At 41.0% G+C, this 26,716-nt stretch overlaps 2 protein-coding genes across 3 annotated transcripts in view; one reads left to right on the top strand and one right to left on the bottom strand.

The window, feature by feature from the left end:
- Positions 1–11,538, top strand: part of LOC124118447 (tripartite motif-containing protein 2-like) — a 35,227-nt gene extending 23,689 nt beyond the window's left edge. For both annotated transcript variants that reach the window (XM_046480558.2, XM_046480559.2), the window contains one exon: positions 8,177–11,538. In XM_046480558.2, the coding sequence (XP_046336514.1) occupies positions 8,177–10,266 (2,090 nt within the window). In that variant the 3' untranslated portion in view covers positions 10,267–11,538. The remainder of the gene's footprint in view (positions 1–8,176) is intronic.
- A 3,373-nt stretch (positions 11,539–14,911) lies between these two features.
- On the bottom strand, positions 14,912–19,590 carry LOC124118470 (5-formyltetrahydrofolate cyclo-ligase-like). Its single transcript, XM_046480583.2, has 3 exons — positions 19,431–19,590; positions 18,250–18,505; positions 14,912–15,958 (listed from the first exon to the last, which is right to left on the bottom strand). The coding sequence occupies exons 1-3, from the start codon at positions 19,542–19,544 to the stop codon at positions 15,705–15,707; spliced, it is 624 nt and encodes a 207-aa protein (XP_046336539.1). The 5' UTR covers positions 19,545–19,590; the 3' UTR covers positions 14,912–15,704.
- Positions 19,591–26,716: the final 7,126 nt, after the last annotated feature.

The raw sequence follows: 26,716 nt of genomic DNA, 5'->3' as shown, positions 1-26,716 counted from the left end.
ATTCCCGACATGGGTACAATGTGTGAAGCCCATTTCTGGTGTCCACCACCGTGATATTGCAGGACTATTGCTAAAAGCGGCGTAAAACCATACTCACTCACTCTTAAGCATGACGAGTGTGAGGGGCCCAGTCAGGGTAAAAATGACGAAGGCTTATGGTTTATTACCTAATCGGGTTTTTTGTTGATAATTATCTGAGTAATGCACTTAGGACCATATAAAACCAGGAAGTGGACGTTGGGGAAGGCGTGCTCTCAGTTCTAAATGCGCCTGGGGGTTGCCGAGAAACACATAGTCACATGACGACTATCAGTAAAAATAGAGTCAAACTTATTACACAAGAATCCTTTTCATGTCGGCTTGACCCGTTTGGCTCTTCAGTTGTTGGCAATCACTTCATGGAAGTAGTTGAACTTTCGAAAGACAATGGCATGGGATGTACATTGGCCACATGCTAATCTAAGTGCCATGATTATTACATCACAATCGTCCGGCCAGCAGGGGCATACTTGATCACTATCGAGTGCTGCACAATGGCTACACTTTCTCTGTTCATGTTCTGTATTTATATAAACCACGTAAAATACTTTATACTCGAGTCTCAGCTTGTTAGGTTTTTCAGCATGTCGTAAGTTTCACCATTTGCATACGTCTAACACTTCGGGCCCATCACTTCGGGCTTTCCTCCCACATTAAACTGACACGCTGTGATATAACTGTAGTGCTGTTCAAAGCGACGTTAAACCAACTCACTCACTCATTCTGATTTTCGGCTTCATACGTGCGATCAACCACGAGCTGGACTTTCCACTTCCGGGTTAGATCGTTCGGTAACCTGTCTCTGTACTGTTATATAAGGAGTGCCTCTTGTTTTCGAAATGAGTTATTTATAGTTTCCTTGTCAACATCCCGTTTGACAACATATCCACTACAATTAAGGCGTTGATGTATAATATATTGGTGGCACGTCAGAAGGCCGATGATGGCATGGGGAGGCTAATGGGCTGATTATAAATTGTATTGGGTTTAACGCCACTTTTGAACAGTATCGCAGTTATATCACGGCGTGTCAGCTTAATGTGGGAGGAAAGCCCGAAGTAATGCAGGTCTCAGACGTTTACCACTTCGGTGAAACCCACGAGCACGGGTATGGTGGTGACAAACCTAGAAACATAATCGGGGCGAACCGGGATTCTTAAGGAGGATGAACTCTGTGCTATCGGACCGCCTCCGTGGTCTAGTGGTAGAGCGTCCGCCTGGAGAGCGGATGGTCCGGGGTTCGATCCCCGGTCGCGTCATACCAAAAGACGTTTAAAGATGGTACTTGTTGTTACCCTGTCTGGCGCTCGGCATTAAGGGGCTAAAACAAGGACTGGTCGGCTCGGAGTCAGTATACCGTGTCTGAGTGGGGTATTCATGTTAAACTGCGGCATGGTATCTCAGTGAGCTAGCACTATAAATCGGCATCAGTCCGGGCTAGTAAAAGCAGCCACAAACACACACCCACACACGTGCATGCACGTCGCTATATAAGTGCAATAATCTTGGACGCGACGTTAAACCCCATTTCACCTCACCTCACCTCCGTGCTAAGGGAAGACATGTGCTGTGTGTAATTCACGTCATTGGGGCTAGCATGGCTGTGGAAATGGGCATCGGACTTTGATTTATCATCATCATCATGTTTTGAATAAACATGTTTTAATCGGGGCGAACCGAGATTCGAACCCACAATCATAGCTTTCTGGGGAGCCTGTTACGACGTAAATTGTAATAAAAAGGTAAATTGTAATACTTGCAGCAAATTGTAATAATTTTGACGTAAATTGTAATAACAACGTAAATTGTAATAATATTTGACGTAAATTGTAATACGCAAATTGTAATAAAAATTGACGTTAATTGTAATAATCTCTACTTGCCGAAAAATGTAATAAATTCTTACGTAAATTGTAATAACCTTACTACCGTAGTGTCCAAGACGCCAATTGACTAGAAATGATCTTTTTCAGTTGAGCTTGCGTTTCACATGTACAATTCGAGAAATACTGTGTATAATGACAAACGTACAAAACTGTTAAGTTAGGGATGGTTGGTATAGGCTTTATCGTACAATCGTCATTAAAGGGTGGTGTCAACATCGATAAATTTAAATGACTGAAAGATCCATCCTCGGGTTCAAAATGATGGGTTACACAACCGTATATTCGACAAATAACTTAATTGTGACATATTGTTCAAAACTCTTATAAGGCTATTCAAGATGTTTTTTGCATTACTTGCGTCAACAGTACGTCGACCAGTTCGACACGACTGAACGAGTGATGACGAAGGGTACAAACACAGGCTGGTCAACCAGTGTGTCGATTTTCAGTGGAAACGCTTTTCGGGTTGATAAGGAGTACATGATCCTTTTCTTGAAACAAACGAGGGAATTTAATCATATTTATACAATTTATTTTACTTTGACGAAGAATTCAAATACAACAAATGAGTTGACAGATCCGTCCATACACAAATAACATCCGGTATCTTCGTAACTCTTGTACAGTTTCAAAGAGTATACGAATTACCATAAATTTCTTGCAATCAATTGCTGAAATATATCTGCTTGTATCCAAATAGAAAGGAATTGAAAATTTATAATGAAAATATGTTTGTCACTAAAGTAAATTTTCTCTTTGACCTTGAAACGTACTTGAAGATCATTAAACTCGACAATCGTTGGTGGATTGCGCCAAGAAACCTTGATACGAAATATATACGTACAATAATCCCCTGAAAACATGATCCCTCTGAAAGATTAAGAGGATTCAAGTAATTTGGGCTAACATCAAGCACTGTAATAACATACTCTCTTAAAATTCCAATGAAATGACTGGTGACTTACGAAAAGGTCAAATTATATTTTGCTCCGATATTTTTTTACCTAGTTCTAATTGCCTACCCTTATCACTTTTTTTCTGAAATTGAGTTAAAACTTCTAAATTTGAGACTGCAATATATGTCTTCAGAGGGTATTTCATACACTATGTAACAACTGTTTTACCCCATTTCAAATTTGGTTTCATGCTGAATCGCTCTTTTCAACTACTGCTAACACACTTTAAATGCAAGGAGAGCATCCAAAACATATATTTTTATATATAAATACATTGTGTTGATAACCACGTACTAAACCTACAAAAATAACACTCAAGTGAGTTTCTATATATATATATATACAACAATGTTCGATATATATATGTACTTCAACTGTTCGGCGTACAGTAAAACATATATATATATATATATATATATATATATATATATATATATATATATATATATATATATCGAGCTATATTCATACCGAAAAATTATATATATCGAGCTATATTCGTACCGAAAAATTATATATATATCCTTTATGAGAGTTTCAAGTTCCTTTAGAACCATATATATATATATATATATATATATATATATATCGAGCTATATTCATACCGAAAAATTATATATATCGAGCTATATTCGTACTGTTCGGCGTACAGTAAAACATATATATATATATTTATATATATATATATATATATTCATATATATATCGAGCTATATTCATACCGAAAAATTATATATATCGAGCTATATTCGTACCGAAAAATTATATATATATCCTTTATGAGAGTTTCAAGTTCCTTTAGAACCATATATATATATATATATATATATATATATCGAGCTATATTCATACCGAAAAATTATATATATCGAGCTATATTCGTACCGAAAAATTATATATATATCCTTTATGAGAGTTTCAAGTTCCTTTAGAACCATAACCAAATCCGTAAAAATCAAAAGACCTCGAATATATTGTCCGTTAGAAAATTTACCGACTGTTATCAGTGTCCGAAGGCTAATAATGACGTATGGGAAAGGTAGTGGACTTGCATTAGAGCTGAAGAAAGTTATTTGCCACCAGAAGTGGATCAATGCCTGGTTGTACCTTGAGTACAGTGGTTTTGGCTGGTACATAGTGAAAGACATTTATTGGAAGTGATGTGATGTTTGTGGCATGCTATCATCTACGTAGAAGATACTACCATCTGCGTAGAAAATACTATCATCTACGTAGAAGATACTTTCATCTACGTATATGATAGTATCTTCTACGTAGATGATAGTATGCCATCTAGATACTATCGTCCACTTACATACTTTCATCTACGTACATGATACTGTCATCTAGTGTATGTAGAAGTGCAGTCATATAAGTGATACCAATGACAGAGAGCTCACATTTGCTGTCATTACATACACACCTACATGCGCGCGCGCACGCACGCACGCACGCACACACACACACACACACACACACACACACACACACACACACACACACACACACACACATACATACATACATACATACATATAGTGTTTGTGGGGAGGTGTTTTTGTATGGGTATGTCGTGTGTGCAACACGTGATGGGGTCTGTATCTGTGTGTGTGTGTGTGTTTGTGTGTGTGCGCGCGCGCGTGTATGTGCGAATGTATGTGTGTATGTGCGCACACACACACACACACACACACACACACACACACACACACACACACACACACACACACACACACACACATACATACATACATACATACATACATACATACATACATATAGTGTTTGTGGGGAGGTGTTTTTGTATGGGTATGTCGTGTGTGCAACACGTGATGGGGTCTGTATCTGTGTGTGTGTGTGTGTTTGTGTGTGTGCGCGCGCGCGTGTATGTGCGAATGTATGTGTGTATGTGCGTGCGTGCGTGCGTGTGTGTGTGTGTGTGTGTGTGTGTTTGTGTATGTTTGTGTGTGTGTCTATGCTGATGAGGCCCAAGTATCGCAGCAACAGTATGATTTGGTTTCTTAGATAGTAACTAGTCTTTTTATAAGAATTTTAACAAAGTATGTTGTAATTTCATTACAGTGCTTGTTGTTTGTTGGAATTACTTTAATCCTCTTAAACCCCCAGAGAAGATTATCCTCTGAGCTAATTTTTGTCCGTATATATGTCACAAATTAGTGATAACTTATGAAAAACGTAATTATCTGTTTCGAAAATTATGTACCGTATTATACATGAGGTACCTAATTTGGTATTAAGATTGCTTGGCGCAATCCACCAACGATTGCCGAGTTTAATGATCTTAGAATACTCTTCGTATAAGGTCAAAGAGAATATTTACGTTAGTGACAAAACCCTTTTCATTATAGTTTTCATCCTTTCAATTTTGATCAAAACAGATATATTTCAGCAATAATTGATTGCAACAAATTTATTATACATTCTGATGCTCTTTGAAACTCAACAAGACATGCCCGAAGATAACGGATATTATTTGTGTAAGCTTTGAATTATGATTTCGTGCCGTTAATATGATGGATTCTGTTTTTTGTTGTTGGGGAAAGGAGTTATTATCCCAGCAAAACTTGTCAGTAAGTTGTTGTTAGTTCTTCATGATATATGAAAGGAATCCAGACAGTTACATTTATTCATTTATTTAATTAAATATACTTCTTCCTATGAAAGGAAATATTTTATGTTATATTAATGATCCATATGTTAATCATACACTGCTACAAATATTGCATAAGTTAACATGGTTTGCATTTATTTATTAGTATTTCTTTATCTGTGAGAAGTTCACAGAGATCGAGAGTACACAATACCTAATAGTATATGTAATGTAGGTAAAGAATATCCACGCCCCTCTTTTGATATTAATAAAAAAAACATTGTATATAATGTAATGTATTAAGTTTTCTCCCTTCCCATGCATGCATGGGAAATCTATGCTGCATTTGCTGACGACTAGGTTTTTTTCCTTTGACATTGCACTCATTTGTTGTATTTGAATTCTTCGTCAAAATATAATGTATAAATACGATTGAATTATCTCGTTTGTTTCAAGGAAACGGTCATGTGCAAATTAAGTAAACCTCCAATGCAAATCGACATAATTTCAGGGTCCGGTTGCACAGAGCTCTCTTCGTTAACTCGTAACTCAATGTTATTGCAATGGACTCCTAGCTAAGCTACTATTGGATGATAAATCAATTAACCTATTCGTCGAATAGACGTACCTAATGTAATCCATTATTTTTAACCCGAGGATGGATCTTTCAGTCATAAATTTCGATGTGTACAGTTGCTAGAGTATCATTCTAACAATACAGACATGACACAAGCTGCACGTAAAATAATTGATAAAGGTAGTTCTTGCGGGTTCACATACCTACATGTACATCGCCCAGGACATTGTCATTACTTGCTTTACATCCTCCGAGCAACGTTAAAAAATTGAAACTTGAATAATAATAAATTGATATTATGTATATGAACATGTATAAATCAGCTTGCATACAGACTACTGCAGAATGACATGTCATCCATTTCCTAGTTTAGTTTAGTTTAAACCTATTTTATTAACAGAACAAAATGAGAATTGTATTGGGGACAAGTTCTTGCAACTTAGTAAACCCCTCTCCGCATAAAATATGTACAAATATACAGTTGCAAAATAAATATATTTGCTTCAGTCAGTAAAAGTCAGACTTTCCGCATTTACACATCAATATATTTGTGTAAGTTTGTTACGTTATAATTATTCCATTGTGTATATCACTACCTACTTTACCAGTTGAAATGTGATTCCATTAGGTTAAATATGAACAATTATGATGAAAATCGTCAATAGGATATATTACAATTAAGTACAAAACACACAGTATTTCTCAAATAAATAAGAAAACTAAGTTCATTCTAGTAATATTAATCCTCTTCTGGACAACCATAGAAATGAAATTCCAATGCGTTTATATATACAGGTACATATAATTATACAACAATGTACGATAACGACTTCAATCCTCCCCCACACCCATACTTTAATGACGATTGTACGATAAACCCTGTACCAACACTGACAAGGAAAGGGTCTAGTCATTTAACGCCTTTGACACTAAACTTATAAGGTTATTACAATTTACGTAAAAAGTTATTACATTTTACCGCAAGTTGAGATTATTACAATTTACGTCAATTTTTATTACAATTTGCGTTTTACAATTTACGTCAAATTGTATTACAATTTACGTTGTTATTACAATTTACGTCAAAATTATTACAATTTGCTGCAAGTATTACAATTTACCTTTTCATTACAATTTACGTCATAACAGAGCCCAAGCGACGCAAATCTGCAAAGCGAATTGAGGCGCCTTAGACGACTGGGCCACCCGTGCCCCGCTATATTTATGCTTACATTGCAATAATTGGGACAGTATGGTGTTATTTTACTTTCCCGAGTTTTAGTTTCAGTTCACTTTGAAAAACAACTCGCTTATATACCACCCCTACGCAATACACCACGATTATCAACCCAATAGACGCATGCCTACAAAACCTAACATATTTACAAACACTGACCAAACACTCCATACTCTGATGCCGTTTGACCCATGGGAATTATTTTGAATGAAACCAGCGTTCATATTTATCCCAACAGGAAATTGTGTCAAATGCATTGCAAGTCACAAATTCACACATTGAAACATCCGACAGGATATAAGAACACCCGGAATTATTTCATAAATGTTTTTTATACTCTCTGTACAATAATAAACGGAACAACGTCACATCCGTGACAATGAAACTGTCGGTATCAGGGTCATTGTTTTTAAGTGCTATCATGCGACCAAAAATTCCCCATTCCTTCTTGGCCTAGTGTAGTTATGAAACAGTTCATCAGAGCCCCAATTGGCTGGTGTGACGTGGTGGTTTTCCCGCGGCGTTATTGAAGAAATCACGTTCGGTGGAAACTGATATAAACTTGGTATACCCTAACTTAATGATGACAATCATCATAACATTCACTAGGATAACAGCACTCGGAATCATCGACACCAGTTCCAGAATTGTCCTAACAGTAGCAAGGAGTAGAATTGACACGGACTGTTGGTCACCTGCAAATTCACGTAATTATGATTATAATATTATTTAAGTCACATCTGTCTAAAAAAACATTTATCTGAGGCAACTTAATTACTTTAAACATCTACGAAGGGTTTGTCCGTTGTTTTTTCAGTATTGGTTGTATTTTAATCAATAACACTAATGAAAGTTTGTTTGTGTTGCTAGGTGACACGATGAGCGAAACGTCGACTCGGGACAGTACGTCTAGTGTCTCGGACACGATTGGGGCCGTTTCAACGCCAGACAACGTCAGCCTCTCTTCATACGGCAGCAGCGGCCACATGTCTAGCGACATCAGCAACACCACCAGTCCTGCTGGGGAGACCGACACGACGTTACTTTCCGACAATGAAGGATTCGGCACTCTCCGGAACATGTCACACACCGATGTGAGCCCGAACGTCCAGGACGTGAAGAAACTGCTGACCTGTTCTGCTTGTAATGACACCTTTGATGAACCGAAGCTGTTGGTTTGTCTTCATACCTTCTGTGAAAAGTGTATCCAGACCTACAGAGAAGTCGACACAGACTACGTCATCTGTGGCTACTGTCGCACATGCCAACCAAAACCTCGAGACGGGTCGAAAGGTTTGACGCCAAGCTACACTCACGAGGACCTGCTTGAGATCATGAAACGATCGGAGAGCCAACCGCCTATGTGCCAAGCGTGCGAGAAGAATGACGACCCACAGTTCCTCTGCACGACTTGCAACGTGGTAATCTGCAAGCCCTGTCAAGTAGCACATGCAAATTTAAAAATCACTAAGAAGCATACCGTGTTGCCGCTAAGCCTGGCCAATGAAACACCATTGTCCATCTATGCCGGAAAGAGACAGGTGATTTGTAAAGAACATGATGAGGCCATAGCGTACCGCTGCGTTCCCTGTGGTCTGTTTCTGTGTCATACCGATTTAACGAAGTATCACCCAGATCACGAGATCGAAACAGTGGCAGAAGTGAGGCACAGAATGAAAAGGAACGCTGCTGAATTGGAGCGGAAGGTGAAACAGAGTATATTGTCTTCCAAGTCGGCGGAAACCTTAGCGCGATGTCGAAAAGAAAGATTGAACGAGAAATTCGAAGCGATGGAGTACAGAATTGACACAGTTGTCAACGAAACCGAACGATGTATGCGTCAAGCGGCAACGTCGATGAAGGCGCAGTTGAGACAACAAAAAGGACGGGAAGAGGAGAAGATTCAGGAAGTGATGGGGGAGACTGAGGAAAGACTCCAGTCTTCTCAACATCTCCGTCGAATGCTGCTGTCGGTAACCAAGGAGTCCAATGATCTTGACGCCCTCACCTTCCTGTCGTACTGTGAACAGAGTTATGAAGACTTCCGGCAGAGAGGCACCGGACAAAAGACTTTTGACTCCGATATAGTTTTCTTGACATCATCACGGCTTAGTCAAATACTCACCTCCTCAAATATCGGCGAGGTTCGAGAGATAGGGAACTATCCAGCCTTTAAGACGCCACAGGTTTTCAGCACCTTCGATGTTCTGGAAAATGTGTCGGGGATGGCAGCGAATGTGTACGGAGAGGTGGTGTGCACGTCCTATCACGAAGGAAAATGTGTGATGTACGACAAGACCGGAAAGCCTATCCGTGACCTCAGCGCACAGGTGGTTAGACCTTGGGACGTCGCGTTCACAGACGACAACACATTCGTCATCACCGACTGTGGCGACAACATCGGCCACGGTTCGGTCAAGTTGTTCAGTCCGGCAGGAACTCTGATAAAGGTGATCGCAGCTAACGTCAAATCGCCAGCAGGGGTGACCATTGACCGTTCTGGCCGCTTGTACGTGTGTGATGAACACGAGACATGTGTCAAGATCCTGTCCATGGAAGGCAACATCATTGGTCAACTAAAGTCTTGGAACGACAACTACCTCTTCCAAGGCCCCATCTTCGTCGCCACCAACGTCAACAACGACGTGATTGTATGCGATGACCATCGGACCATCAAGATCCTGTCGTCCGTTGGTGAAGTGAAGGAGGACTATGAAGTGGATGGTCGACACGATCTGCAGGCGATATGCACGGACGACAGTGGTCAAATTCTTGTAGTGGACAATATGATGAACGGACTTCATGTTTTGACTGCTGGGGGCCGGTTGAGAAGGTTTGTCTCCTTCGCGGACATCCCGGGACTGGAAAACGCCCGCTGTGTGTGCATAGATCCCTCGGGGCGTGTCGTCATTGGGGGAAGATCGAAACTAGTTGTGCTGGATATATTTGAAGCATGCTAACGGTACCAGTGGTGAAACATGATAATGTCTCTGCTGTCAAAGTGACTACTGAACTTTCAGGAAGCGTACGGGAATGGTTACTTGAAATATCAACAAACTCGTCCAACACGACCCTCCACAAAGCGTACCTACAAAGCCCTACCACTGTCGTTAGTCTATGTACGGGAGTTCAAATGACCTTCAGTCGAAAGAATGTAAAATCTTATTAAATATTGAGTGTCATTTGACCAGTTCTGTATGCAACCACCAAATAACACTCTAGATTTATTTCAATCTAAATGACAGTGACTGTGGAGACTTTTGCGCTCTTGACTATTGACGTCATATCATTTGACGTGGTAAACCATGCATACTTTTACAGTGGACTTGACAGCATATGACGAGGTTCCTTTGATTCACAAGGAGCCGACGTGATTCTGATGGGGAGATGCCCTGAATAAGAAGCAGCTTTACATGTAATATTTGTGACTGATCATTACCCAGTGTGTATTTAAGAGTTTTCTTTTGCTGAAAATGACGTGACAGATCTGCCTGACAATAATTACACGTGCATTACCCTGTGATCCGACAGCACCTTCCTCCTACAGGCGCGCGGACTTTGGGCAGAAGGAGTCTAAATGCAAACCTCTTCCCTGTGAAGTAATGTTCTAAGTATTGGCTGCAACCGTCACAAGTCCGAGTTGAACATGAAATATGACCTCTTACAGCTGGTGTCAGTAAAGGTCACAAGATTGGTGATAACGATAGTATATCAAATCAAAGACGTGTTTCATTTATGATTGACTTGTGGAGTACATATCACGGAAAGAATAACTAGGGACTGGTAATTTATGACAGAGGAGGGGAAGGTGAGATTGGCCTAAGGACTGTAGCATAATTTGCTGCTCCCCCCCCCCCCCCTCCCCCCCATTTTATGTTACATGTGTACATGCTCCCCACCCCACCCCCACATGTAGCACTTTTCAATAGCTCCCACTCCATAAAATAAAACGAGCAGTTCCCAATAAATGTACAAATTCAGCCCCCCCCCCCCCCCCCCCCCCTTACCTGTATAGTTGTGATCAATACTGGCCCCCTTCTTTCGCTATCACACTTTCCTCCCCTAATATATGACCATTCCCTTATGAAAGTTGATTACTTTGACCGATTTGTAATGTGTAAAGGTTTTGCTTACATCGCATGTTTACATGTTACTCCGAATATGTTTCACTTTCAAGTCATGTCAGCTGTTTCATGAAACCTGATCTTTTGTTGAAAAAATCTTGTAAAGTATTTCAAATCCCGTTTGTATTTTTTGTATGCCGACGTTTGACTGTAATTGTAATACTACAGGTAAGTTACAAACCTCTTCGGTCGTAAAACGTTAAACATTTACAGCACAGATCAGATCAGGTACTTATCCTGTATTTGATAAAACAATACGACAAAGTTACTTGTAATAGGTGATTCAAGCAAAAACGTGTGCATGCGTGAATGGTCATCGGCCGCAGCCGTTAAACGTTAAACATTTACAGCATGGATGAGTGAGTGAGTGAGTGAGTGAGTATGGTTTTACGCCATTTTTAGCAATATTCCAGCAATATCACGGCGGGGGACACCAGAAATGGGCTACACACATTGTATCCATGTCGGGAATCGAACCCGGGTCTTCGGCGTGACGAGCGAACGCTTTAACCGCTAGGCTACCCGACCGCCCCACAGCACGGATGAGATTACGTACCGATGAAGCCGCCATGATGCATTGAACGTGTCCTTGATTCACGTAGGCATCTTCGCGCTACAACCATCGCAAGTCCAAGTTAAACAATGGGAGTTACGATCATCTTAGCGCGATATTCATCGCTTTGAAAGTAGCTCGGCTGGGGGTATTAAGGCCTTTCCTTGCCTCTTAAGCCAAGTGGAAGCTAAGTGGAAGCCAAGTGGAATCGGTTTCGGCAGATAATCGAGCCTGGTTATTCTCAGGCATTGACGTTTTCTATTCACAATATTATGAAATTAAATTTTGAAAAAACACATGTCGTAAGAGACGATTAGCAGGATCTGAGGGACGGGCTTGCTGACTTGTTTGATGAATGTCATCGTATCTCAGTTGTGTAGATCGATGCTCATGATGTCAATCACTGGATTGTCTGGTCCAGACTCGATTATTACTGACTGCCGTCATACAGCGGGAATATTGCTGAGTGCGGTGTTAAACAATAAACAAGCAAACAAGCAAACAAACATACCACGTCTTAAAAGTTGACCTTGAACCCGGAAGAGGTGATTGTCAGAGATTACCAAATTTTGATCAGCCCTCCCTTTTAAAAATCCTGGATCCGCCATTGCGTATCAAAAGAAACAAGATTCTTCTTCCGTCTTGTTGTTTGCACTGATGAGATGGTCGCTGAATCTGTTCTGTTTGCTGACAATATTATACACAGTAGCATTACCCACTCCTTAAGCCTTTGCTGCTATCTCATGTACTCAATCAAAGACGTATATCAATCAAACGCAATAAGCGTTTTCCCTCTCTTCTCCAAATCAAAGAGATGCACAAGTTTTTCAGTACTTAGTAAACCACGTCTGCCCTTACACATGTTCTCAATTTCAAAATGTTACATGCACTATCAATTTAAAAATAAGCTCCAAATATTATACACACAAATCTCAACCGAGCATGGTAATGTTATGTTAAGTAACCGTTATCAAAGAGATGTAACAGGTTGGTTTGTTGTTTAACGCCGCACTCGGCAATATTCCAGCTATATGACGGCGGTCTGCAAATAATCGAGTCTGGGCCAGACAATCCAGTGATTAATATCATGAGCATCGATCCACGCAATTGGGATCGATGACATGCATGAACCAAGTCAGCGAGCCTGCCCACCCGATCCCGTCAGTCGCCTCTTACGACAAGCATAGTCGCCTTTTACGACAAGCATGGGTTGCTGAAGACCTATTCTACGCCGTAATCTTCACGGGTCAAGAGATGTCACAGAAACATCATCAACCGTTTTTTGTTATGTTTCAACACAATTTACCTATAGTCAGTTTCAATTACTTATTTCTTGACTTACACTTACCGTCAAACAGCTGTAATAACCGCACGCACGCTAACACAGTTACACTGCATAAGGAAGACCCATATACCTAAACCATTATTCTGATTGTCTGGTAGCAATTTCATTTATTATATATAGTACTTATTCAATAAATTCTTCCTCTAAAAACCACGATACCTATACATTTCAATTTCTACTTTCCACGAAAAAAATAAATTTCACAGAACATTTTAAAAATGTAGTTCTTTTGAACGGGTGCATGAGTGAGTGTGTAGGGTTTTACACTGATTTTAGCAGTATTCCAGCTTGGACCAACGTACCAATGATTGGAATCGATCACGGGACTTTGGCGTGAAGAGTGAATGCTTTAAAGACTAGGCCTCCCATGCATCTGTTCCAGGTAGCGGGTGATTGTAAGGGCTCATGGCCCCGGTGACTAGTTCATGTAATACCCAGCAGTCTCGTGTGTACCACATGAAAATCCGGGTTAGAATTGGTCTTCAGCAACCCATGCTTGTGGTAAGAGGCGACTAATGGGATTGGGTGGTCAGGCTAGGTGACTTGGTTGATACAGGTCATCGTATCCCTTTTGTATATATTGCTGCTTATGATGTCAATCACTGGATTGTCTGGTCCAGACTCGATTCTTTACAGACCGCCGTCATATAGCTGGAATATTGCTGAGAGCGGCGTTAAACAATAAACAAACAAACTACACGTCGGAGTTACCCGTGAATCCGGGGTAGAATAGGTCTTCGGCAACCCATGCTTGCTGTAAAAGACGACTATTCTTGTCGTAAGAGGCGACTAAAGGGATCGGGTGGCCAGGCTCGCTAATTTGGTTGGTGAATGTCATCGTATCCCAATAGCGTGGATCGATGATCATGATGTCAATCACTGGATTGTCTGGGCCAGACTCGATTATTTACAGACCGCCGTCATATAGCTGGAATATTGCTGAGAGCGGCGTTAAACAACAAACAAACAAACAAACAAACAAACTACATGTCGGAGCTTATCTGGACAGTTCAAATCTAATATTCACAAAGTTTTATTTATCAACATCTTAACATTATTAACATAGTAGATTATTACCGAGCACAGCAGTATCCAGTACGAGACACCCCAATATCACAAGCACAGTCAACGATGCTCATGATGTCAATCACTGGATTGTCTGGTCCAGACTCAATTATTTACAGACCGCAGTCATATAGCTGGAATATTGCTGAGCGTGGCGATAGACAACAATTAAACAAAGAAACATTACCCACTTGACTGGTGATCCGGGTTAGAATTGGTAATCAGCAACCCATGCTTGTTGTAAGAGGCGACAACGGATCGGGTGGTCAGGCTTGCTTACTTGGTTGATGCATGTCATCGTATCCCAAATGCGTGAATCGATGCTCATGATGTCAATCACCGTATTGTCTGGTCCAGACTCGATAATTTACTGAACGCTATCATAGTGCTAGAATATTGCTGAGTGCGGCGTTAAACAACAAACAAGCAAACAAACAACCAATAAAAACTTGTCTGGTACATGTATTAGCACAGAAACTATTGCATTTTGTGAGTACTTGTGTTAAACCAACTGTTTCTCATCACAAATCAGAGTTTATTTCAACAAATTGTACATTTTGAATCTCAAAGAGTAATAGAAATATGTAATGCAATTCACAAGAACAGCAAATGTTTATAACTGGAGGCTAAAGCTGCAGTTACATGAGCGTGAGTTAATAAGATGCATTCTTCCTAACACCACTAACTAATACTGCAGGGTGAGGCGAGCCAAGCATTGCATTCTCACTTGATATATAGGTTGATGTTAACATATACATGTATCTTGATATACCACATCCATGGATGAATACATTATGTCAATATAGATGTGTGTACACATTCTGAAGTGACTGGGATCTCAGACATATATCTTGATAAACCACATTCATGGATATACACACTAGGTCTATGTTGTGTATGTCAATACAGATGTGTGTACACATTCTGAAGTGACTAGCACCTCCACCCTAGGCCAAGCAGGACTACTGTCTCTCGACCTTGTCTAAACAAACAGATTATAGCTCTGAATATGAATCTTTCTTGGGATAGGGACTTACAAATAACCCACTAAAAACAATAAGGATTATAGGATAACTTTTTTCAACATTACTAAATAGAATTTTTTTAAAAATCTTGATAAAACTTATGCCAGAGCAGGCATATCTAAATATCAAGTACAACGAAACTTATTTCAAACAATTCCACTTCATTTGTGTTTATTCCACAACCATCAATCAACAGATCATAAATATGAGCAGTTCAACAACTTCCTGTGATGATACAAAAATAAAGCTTCCTGATAAGTGTCTAAAAGTGTATTTGTTTAGAAAGTCATGTTACGTCCTTGAGAGCATCTTGTATTTCCGTACTGGTGGGGTAGATGACATAGTCGATGTTTCTGTCTGCCTCCGTAGCCGGGATGTCTGCACAGATCTGCTCCCGGAAGGCAAGGGCAACCGTGACAGGTCTGTGGCCTCTCTCCTCACACTGACGTAGGTAGTTGTCATAGTAACCCTTGCCATGCCCGCAACGAACTCCTTGGGGGGTGAAGGCCACGCCCGGGGTCAAGATGACATCCAAACCACCTGCGAGGGGACAAGGATTCGTATTTGTCAACAAGGGGTGAGTTCTAAGTGGGGAGGTGAGTTGGTTGAGTGGATGGTTGAAGAAGGGGGCATTTGAGTAGGTGGGTGAGCGAGTGAGTGAGTGGGTTGGTATTTGGTTGGTGGAGTGGGTGATTGAGGGAGGGGTATTTGAGTAGGTGGGTGAGTGAGTGAGTGAGTGAGTGAGTGAGTGAGTGAGTGGGTTGGTATTTGGTTGGTGGAGTGGGTGATTGAGGAAGGGGTATTTGGGTGGGTGAGTGAGTGAGTGAGTGAGTGGGTTGGTATTTGGTTGGTGGAGTGGGTGATTGAGGGAGGGGTATTCGAGTAGGTGGGTGGGTGAGTGAGTGAGTGAGTGAGTGAGTGGGTTGGTATTTGGTTGGTGGAGTGGGTGATTGAGGAAGGGGTATTTGGGTGGGTGAGTGAGTGAGTGGGTTGGTATTTGGTTGGAGTGGGTGATTGAGGAAGGGGTATTTGGGTGAGTGAGTGAGTGAGTGGATAGGTTTGTATTTGGTTGGTGGAGTGGGTGATTGAGGAAGGAGTATTTGGGTGGGTGAGTGAGTGAGTGAGTGGATGGGTTGGTATTTGGTTGGAGTGGGTGATTGAGGAAGGGGTATTTGAGTGAGTGAGTGAGTGAGTGAGTGAGTGAGTGAGTGAGTGAGTGAGTGAGTGAGTGAGTGAGTGGATAGGTTTGTATTTGGTTGGTGGAGTGGGTGATTGAGGAAGGGGTATTTGGGTGAGTGAGTGAGTGAGTGAGTGAGTGAGGTGAGTGAGTGAGTGGACGGGTTGGTATTTGGTTGGTGGAGTGGGTGATTGAGGAAGGGGTATTTGGCTGGGTGAATGATTGAATGAGTGAGTGGGTTGGTATTTGGTTGGTTCAGATGGTGATTGAGAAAGGGGACTTTTGGGAGAGTGAGTGAATAATTGAGAGAGTGAGGAAGTGAGCAGTGAGGAAGTGATTGAGGAAGTGACTGGGAGAGAGAGTGAGTGAGTATGTGAGACAGTGTTCGAATGAGGACGTGAATGAATTAATTGGTTGCTGGGGATATTGGGTTAATGGTTGGTTGAGTTGAGTTGAAGGTTGGTTGAGTAGAGTTCATTGTTAGTTTATAGGGTTAAGTTAGAATATTTGGGGATGTATGAGTAGGTGAGTAACTGGGTGAATGCTTCTTGGGATACCAGGTCGAATAGGTTTCCAGTTACCTGTGCTTGTCGGGCGGTTACAACGTGTGATACATCTGATTGTGTATCCCGGCCTCCAGATGTCAGGTACATTGCCAAAACTACAAACCACTGGTTTGCCTCATGAGAAGCAATCTATCAAAAGTCGCCTTGATAAAGCAGGAATATTACATAGATCATTCTACCATGAATTTGGAATTTACTCGATTCTGATTGGTCAATCAGAGGCTTTTAAATCACAATAAACCCCCTCTGATTGAAACAGCTGGTTTGACGGCCGCATCACCGCGGAAGCTAAAATTGATAGAATAGTACTATTTTCAGTCATTGTCGGTAGGCACATTTAAATAATTATATCTACAATTACAGGTTACAAAATGCACAGATGCGGTTACTACAATATTCAAAGGATGTGTGGCAATACATTTCGTGCAGAAAAATACGACAGAAATCTACAAAGGGAATGTATTTACGTTTTGGAGACAACAGAGAGCTTGGAATTTTGGCGCTTTTCTATATACGACTGTGACGTCATATCTTTTGCATCACAATGAGCGATATGACGTCATAATGGTGACGTGCGATGTAGAGCAAAAGCCTTGCAAAGCTTGCTTTGTTTTCTTTAGGGATGCCCACCTCATGTTAGCTTACCAAGTTTGCCGTGATTATATACTTTTAATGCCTGTCATATGTTCGAGCGAAGTATTATGGTGTAAACAAACTGCTTGCGTATATACAGCACCATATTTTGTTCGGTGATTCCGCAATTCAGATCGATAACCCTCTCAAAACACTGAACTCAACCCATGCCGCTTCACTCAGTATATTTGCTAACACCAAAGAGTTCGCGTTTTATTTAGTCATGGTAGAATGGAGATAAACATACTGTGTTTTCAATGTAGAGCTAGGTTACCTGTAGATTTAACCGCGCTAAATTTAACATTTGAAACCTCACGCTGCGCGTTCGGTTCCAAATTCAATTTAGCGGGGTTAAATCTACAGGTAACCTAGCTCTACATTGAAAACACAGTATGTTTATCTCCTAATTATTACCTCACTCACTCCACTATTGCATACACAAACCTACTCCCTACCTGAGTCCAGAGCGTCTTCTCGCACCTCGTCAACGGGGGGTTGTTTAATCTTCCATTTAGTCTCCGGAAGGTCTTGGTAGTCCTGCCATGACGCCAGTCGCACCATGGACATCCCAACACCGTCGTAACGTGGGATGAAGCAAGCCTTGTTAGAGTTGAGGACGTGTTGCACCAGCGCATCTGTACTGACCTCACTCTTCATGCTAAGGTAGACAGACACTCGCCTGCTGGTCTGGAAGACTGGTAGTGCAAGGACCTGTAGGGAGGTCAGGTGGAATGGGGTCAAACTTCTGAAGCACTTCTACAGGGACTTGCATGCACATGTGTGTGGTTGTTCGCACATGTGTGTGTGCGTGCATGCGTGCGGGTGCTTGTACTAGGCCAGACTAACTGGTCTTACAGCCCTAGCCAACTAGGATACCATGCCTCAATTTAACATGGATTCCCCAAACACAGTATATTGACTAGGAGCCCACCAGTCCATATTTTGTACCCCTTATCCTGGGTGCCAGGCAAGGAAACACAGAGTACCATCTTTTAACAGCTTTTTGATACCGGATACCGAACTACCGACCTTCTGCTTTCCAGGCAGATGCTAAATCCACTAGAACAAGGGGGTGGTATCACAAGAGAAGGCATATCATGTACTGAGTTCTAGGCCACTGTTGCCTATAGGACTTGTATTCTATGTTGTATTACAGAGTGAAAATGTGTGAAAATATTCATACTATCATATAATAGAAGATAAAATTTGACATTTTCAACATCCCTTTTTTATGTCAAATGAGACTAAATAAAAACAAAAAATAAATACTGATATAGCCCATATCTGGATTTCTACCAATTTGATGACTAACGGAGATCTATACCCTAACTAGATTATGTATTATATCATATATTCTGAAGTAATCTATTTGAACAGTAGATTACTTCCATAAACTGCCATCTTTATCTTTATGCCATCTTAATGCCAAGTCATTTTCAGTTAATTTTAATGCTAAATTTCTTCTTATTTCATCTCTTTTCTATGATCATGGCTTCAGAAAATAGTTGAAGCACTGGTAAAATCGTCTCAATGGTCAAAGGGAGGTAATTCGTATATCCCCCTGAACATCAAAATCGCACCAGCTGATTGAAGGATCAACACGTAAGCAGAAACACGAATGCGTGTCATGACTAACCTTTTTTATGACAATCTGGGACTGAATAACTTTGAGTCGGTCTGGTACAGCTGACAGTTTTGTCTTCATGTCTTTTCTCAGTAACGCTTTGGCTTGGCGTATCGACACCGCCATCGTGTCCCAGTGCTGAGGGGAGGTAACTCTGTAATCACAGACTTGTTCCCAATACATGATATGACCCAAATTGCCTTCTGACTACTGGTATTGAAAAAAAGCCATCGCTTTGAGGGCTATGCACCACGGATTAAGTATACATGTGGTCATGGGTGTGAAATGAGACACGTGTTTTTGTATGATTAGTGTAATCATATGTAGGTCGATAGCCATCAAATTTGAGTGCTGACAAAGACAAAGTGCTGTTTGAGTGACTTGATACTTGATATGCAGAACTTTTAATATCTATCTTCAGAGGTTCAGGACAATTTGTCAAAAATGAAAGCAAATACCATCGAAAATGTACTGAGAAACAATATGTGAAATGATGGACTTTCTCATTAAACGTTTTGGGGTAAAATATTGTGGCAAGGAGAAAACATCCCCATCTGCTCGGATTGGCAAAAGTCAAAACAAGGTATTTTGGCTAAGATGTTTAACTTAAGCTCAGGTATGTGGATGATCTGGTATCGTTCAATGACCATCACATAGCCAAATCCCTTCCACTGATTTACCCACTGAACTAGAAATAAAGGAGACCAGTGAGGCGGTCTCATTTTTAATGTTCATAAAGATTGACAAGACTCTCCACAAGAAGACACTCCACAAGATGGGTGACTTCAACTTTCCAATAGTCTTTCCCTTTTAATCAATATTCCAGCAGCTCCAACGACTGGTGTCTATACACTTTATACGTTTTGAGGTACAATCGAGCATGTTCTTTCTACAAAGATTTCAAAGAGCGCCATACAACTCTTGCTGAAAATTTGTTTATCAAATTACAACATTCAACGTCTCAGTAAAAACTTTCAAGACATTTTACGGTGGACATGTAGAACATTTCCAAATTTGACGCTTCAGTGACAACAATGACGTCCGATGCAATTCCCTATTTTGACTTGTACCATCTGTTTCCGTGTGTTTCAGGTGTGCAGTTGCGTGCCTATGCATGTGTTTGTGCCGAGTGCCACCGGTGGGGCAGGATGTGCACACCTATTCGCGAACACCTGGTATCTTCACTATTTGATGTAAAAACGTGCTCATGATACAGTCGGAATCGTTCTATCGATATGTGGAAAGTGTTTTGTCGCTTTTATTGAACCACAGGACGTTTCAGCGAAATTCATGCATTTTCAGGGCCCAAGCCAACCGTCGGCCTCAAAGGGCGGGTTGGTCTATGGATATGCATGAATTTCGCTGAAGAGTCTTGTGCTTTAATAAATTTAATTTCGCAGGCTGCCAATCTGCGACAGCGTAACCTTTCTGTCACTTCTGGTATTGCGAGGTGTTGGCAACAACAAACCTACTTGAAACTCCCTTTCAATCATTTTATCGTGTTTACGCTAAACGAGTGTCAGAAGTTATGTAGAACTGTCCAAAGCGAGAGCAGTGTACATTAATTCCTACACGAGTTTGCCAAATCAGTAGATACACATGCGAATGAAATCACGTAATAACATGAACCACTAATTTACGCTTCCAGAACAATATAATCTTTAAAGAGCTCGTGATATGAGATAAAATACAAGCTGAAAGAAATATTTATTTTGTTAACATTCTTGTGATTCCAGGAAAATACATGAATGTTTATATTGTGCATAGTTCGTTTCTGATTTGCATTTTTATAAAACCCAAGTACAAGCTGTGACTTCATTATTAGTGTGACGTCATTAAACAAGACGTCTACAATGCTGTCTGTATTACGTCAACAGTGGTATTTACATAAGGACAGTTCTGTAGTAATTATTACATATGTGCTTCGTACGTATAGTATGTGCATAGGGTAAATTAATCGGACAACGTCGGGTAAGGAATTGTGTGTAAGGGTTAGGGAAGAGGTTACGAGGGGTAGAGGCGAGATTACGAGTGATTAGGGTAGAGATTACGAGAGGTAAGGGGAGAGATTACGAGGGACAGGGAAGATATTACGAGGGGTAGGGGCGGATTACGGGGGGTTAGGGTAGAGATTACGATGGGTTAGGGATGAGATTATGAGGGGTAGGGGCGAGATTATGAGGGGTTAGGGGAGAGATTACAAGGGGTTGGGAAGAGATTACGAGGGGTATGGACGAGATTATGAGGGGTTAGGGGAGAGATTACGAGGGGTTGGGAAGAGATTACGAGGGGTATGGGCGGTCCAGTCGTCTAGCTAAGGCACCGCGATTCGCTGTGCAAAGTTGTTTTTCTCCGAGATATCCCAGAATCCAATGATCGTGGGTTCGAATCCTATATTATCTCGGATTGTGATTGTTTGGTTTGTCAGCACCAATCTTGCACATGCGTTCGTGAGTTTCACTAACGGTACAAATCATCTGAGATCTGAATAACTTCGGGCTTTCCTCCCACATTACGCTGACATGTGATATAACTGAATACTGTTCAAAGCGGCGTTTAGCCTATCTCACTCATTCACACACCCACACACTCACACACTCACTCACTCCCCAGATGATGCGCGTTCCCTTCATATTCTTTATTGAAGAAGGTTTAACGCCCGAACACGTTCAGTTAATGTATTCCGGGCCTTAATCCTAAAAATCCTTGATCCTTTTTCACGAGACAACGAATCATAAACAGGTGATGAATTACTGAAAATGTCATTCATGTGGACTTTTTCAACATAACAAGCAAGTGCATATACTCCATGGTCTTCCAAATATTATTTTCTTCAAAATACTCATTTTTAGGTTTTTGATAATAATTTGCCCGCGGTAAAAAGAGAAAAAACACGAACACGTCATGTACATCGACAAAAACAAGTACACTTGTGATTATTGTACATACAATAATAAGCATTCCTTTGTGTTTATTCCCGTGTGTGTGTGTGTGTGTGTGTGTGTGTGTGTGTGTGTGTGTGTGTGTGTGTGTGTGTGTGTGTAGTGTTAACGAAATAGTAGTGGTTCTGTATTTTGTACAATTTACAGAAAAAACTTTCCGTTCAGCTGGTAGTATATAAAAACAAATTATGTTTCGACGTTTGTTCTCGCAGCAATATTATATTGATATAATTTCGATCTAATTACTTTTCTGGCGAATGTTATTAAATGCATTAACATAAAGGAAATAATATATATTATCAGAACAATGAAAACATTCCAAATAAATTTCAAAGTTCGCGTTTAGAATTAAGGAAAAATATGTCCAGTGTCTTCTGACCTCGTTTCTCGGAAATTTTTAGCTGAAACAAATGTCATACATATTCGCCATAAAAAGTCATTTGTTAAGAAACCAGCGAAGCAGAGAGGCCGCCGTGTTCCTAAAACACTAAATATGCTGGTCATGTCGCCTAACGGTCGTAAATACCGACAGAATAACTGTGTACAACATAAACCACAAAGCACTGCCACAACAAAACAGTCTTTAAAATGCAGTTATTGTTATGACAAAAAAATCAAGCTGAAAGAATTAAGTTACTGGTTTACTCCGAGTTTAGTTTGTTGAAAGATTGAGTTTTGTTGTCTGAGTTTAAGAAAACATTTTCTGTATTTCCTTCCTTAAAGTAATACATTAAAATATTTATGTCGTGCATACTTCGCGTATGGTATTTCTGATTTGCATTTATGTCAAAACAGTGACACTGGAAGATTACATTGTGTCAACGTACTTCAAGTGTGTAAATGCACGAATCTTATGACGAATTTCAATTTACATAAGAATACGCATTGTAACCAAAATTACAAACACATTGCATTCTAAACGAAAACTACGTAATGCGTAATATTCATTTTAACACAATCAATCTTATGGAAATTTGATTACGCGTGTGTCTGTATTTTGTTCGTAAAATTAAATAAAAAACTTGCTGCACACGTCATAGATTATGTGAAACGGTGCAGACATACTAGGCCCCTGTAAACACATCTGAGTTAAAGTTAATAGACGTTGTAGTACTTACCCGGGCATTGGTGCACCTGTTCATGTTCTCTTGTTACGGACATTGTCATCAATTAGCTTTCACACAGTAGCGGCCCGTGAAGATCCGGGGTAGGATGGGTCTTCAGCAACCCATGCTCGCTGTAAAAGGCGACTATGCTTGTCCTAAGAGGCGACTAATGGGATCGGGTGGTCAGGCTCTCTGACTTGGTTGATGCATGTCATATCCCAAATGCGTGGATCGATGCTCATGATGTCAACCACTGGATTGTCTGGCCCAGACTCGATTTTTACAGACCGCCGTCATATAGCTGGAATATTGCCGAGTACGGCGTTAAACAACAAACAAACAAACAAATCACACAGTAGCAGAATTGGTCCCCAGCAACCTATGCCTGTCGTACAAGGAGACTTGAGGGATCGGGTGGCCCAGTCGTCTAAAACACCGACGTTCGCAATACATCCCTTAGGATTAACAGAATCATATGATCGTTAATGATCGCCTTTATTGTGTTTCTAGTTTTGTCAGCACCCGTTCCAGGCAAAGTGGTGTATAAGTTACGTCACTTATGGTCGTGTCAGGATCCGCTGATCTCTGGTTCGAGCCCTAGATTAGTCCCGATCATGATACTTGGTGTCACCGCCGTGATATTGCTTGAATATTGCTTAAAGCGGCGTAAAACCATACTCACTCATTCACCATTGCGATGGCATCACAAAGTTACACGTCAATGACGGCATCACTGTGGGTTTCCTCACATTAAGCTGACAAGTGGTGTGATGTAACTGAAATACTGCCTTAAAGTGGTCTTAAACCATAAGGGGCGGTCGGGTAGCCTAGTGGTTAAAGCGTTCGCTCGTCACGCCGAAGACCCGGGTTCGAATCCCGACATGGGTACAATGTGTGAAGCCCATTTCTGATTTCCCCCGCCGTGATATTGCTGGAATATTGCTAAAAGCTAACTCACTCACTCACTCACTTAAACCATAATCACTTACACCAATGATGAAATGACGTTCACGCCTGGATGAAGGAATGCGTGTAAATATATGTCTCAACCTCAGTCGTGACGACATGGACTGGTCACGTTGATATTCTGTTATATAAATGCGTTTATATTCAGGTCAGGGAGGTACAATCTGTCAAATCAGAGTTCTCATACAAAAACAACTGGTGCGAGGTCAACGACCATGGTTATTTGATGTGGGCCGCCTCGAGTGGATAGAGCGTCTGCCCGGAGAGTGGAAGGTCGGCGTTTCGATCACTGGCCGCGTCATATATAATTACTTTAAAAGATGGTATTACTTGTTACCCTGCCTGCCGCTCGGCGTTAAAGGGGATAAATCACGGACTGGTCGGCTTGGAGTCTGCATGCTGTGTTTAAGTGGGGTATCTATGTTAAAGTGCGGCATGGTATGTCTGAGACTAGCACTATAAAACCGGCTTAAGTCCGGACTAGTACAAGCACACACACACACACACACACACACACGCACGCACGCACGCACGCACGCACGCACGCACGCACGTGCAAAATAGTCGCGACATTAACTCCACTTCTCCTCGCCGCCTCACCACTCTGCTGTGTACAAACCATTTCTACAAAAGGCACTTGATCAAATGCTATGGAATCAACTTTTGAATGAGTAATTGAGTTGTTTTTTTACGCCCCTTTAGCAATATTAATATGACAATAAATTAAGAACGTGACTACACACATCGTACCCATGTAGGGAATTTGAACCCGGGCCTTCCACGTGACGAGCAAACGCTTTTCCCACCAAACTTCCCACTAGCCCCAATTTAAATATTGATTTCAGCTATTTGAAATGCAATACACTGTGTAAAACCCGGACCTTGCCTCTCAAACCAACAATCCGGACTTGGTCTCCGGACGATCTGGCACACCATTCACGCACACTAGATTAAGTGTAGAAATAATAAAATGATACGTTTCTGACATATTATGCCCAAGAAATTTGATTATAGTGTATGCCTAATATTTCCGTTCAGAATGAATCCGGGTAATATTTCCATGAGCGCACACACGCGCACAAGCCTCTCACATATGTATACATGTACATCCATATAGTAACGTGCTTATTGAGAGATTCTGAAACAAGGGGTCATAATGGGGACAGACAGGCAACTCTAAATTGTTGCAGTTCAATAATTGTGATGTCTCACATTCTGGCATGGACGTTGATAATGTACTGCTGAAAAGTAACCTGACCACATTTTCATCGACAATAAAATTTGTGGCAAGAAACTGATAAACGCCACATAAAGGATTCTTCCTTGATCGGGCCGCCATGATTGGCCATTAGAATGGAACTCTAAAGTTATGATATCAATGTCTTCTCAAATGCACTGGTTATCGGTGCGTATCAAATCAGCTATACACGTGCATAAATACCGTTGCGTAAATTTTCTCCGTCAGTATACTTTCACACGGACATGCATGTTTCCATCAAATGAGATGCAACGAAGATTGTCATCTTTCATTGCAAAACATGATTGTCCCAAAGGTTACCAGATTAATTTCCAGTGGTAAGTTGCCAACTTCAAATATCAATGTATCGTGTGTTTTTTAGTGTAACGTTTCTTGAATCAAACGTTCGGAAGCCTGTACTGACTTCTAGAGCTATGTTTTGCAACACACCTGAAGCGTTTACACGCACCTATTACGTACTCGATGATGTCAGGTTTGACCAGAACGTGACACAGACACGGGTCCTGTATACACAGGGTCGCTGTGACTTCATTGGTATGCCCAACAACCTAAGACAGGTGGTGATGGGGGGCTGAACTGACGTCATGGGAGAGGCCTACTGGTTTGAAAAAGATATACACGGGGAAAAAATATACCAGAAAAAATGTGTTAAGACAAGGTTTCCTTGTACGTCTGACTTCCTTTTACCACAAAAGTTCATCACCCATCCTGACATGAAGCTGATCTCGGTACAGCCCTGCAGCTGTTACAGTAGAAAACATGTTTATTCACAACATGATGATGATGATAAATCAAAGTCCGATGCCCATTTCCACAGCCATGCTAGCCCCAATGACATGAATTACACACAGCACGCGTCTTCCCATAGCACGGAGATGAGGTGAGGTGAAATTGGGTTTAACGTCGCGTCCAAGATTATTGCACTTATATAGCGACGTGCATGCACGTGTGTGTGTGTGTGTGTGTGTGTTTGTGGCTGCTTTTACTAGCCCGGACTGTTGCCGATTTATAGTGCTTGCTCACTGA

The sequence above is a fragment of the Haliotis rufescens genome, unplaced genomic scaffold, assembly GCF_023055435.1.
Source record: "Haliotis rufescens isolate VD_foot unplaced genomic scaffold, xgHalRufe1.0.p SCAF_1, whole genome shotgun sequence".
In the NCBI taxonomy this organism is placed as follows: Eukaryota; Metazoa; Mollusca; class Gastropoda; order Lepetellida; family Haliotidae; genus Haliotis; species Haliotis rufescens.
Note: the sequence above shows the minus strand (reverse complement) of the source record. Positions and strands in the feature narration are given on the sequence as shown.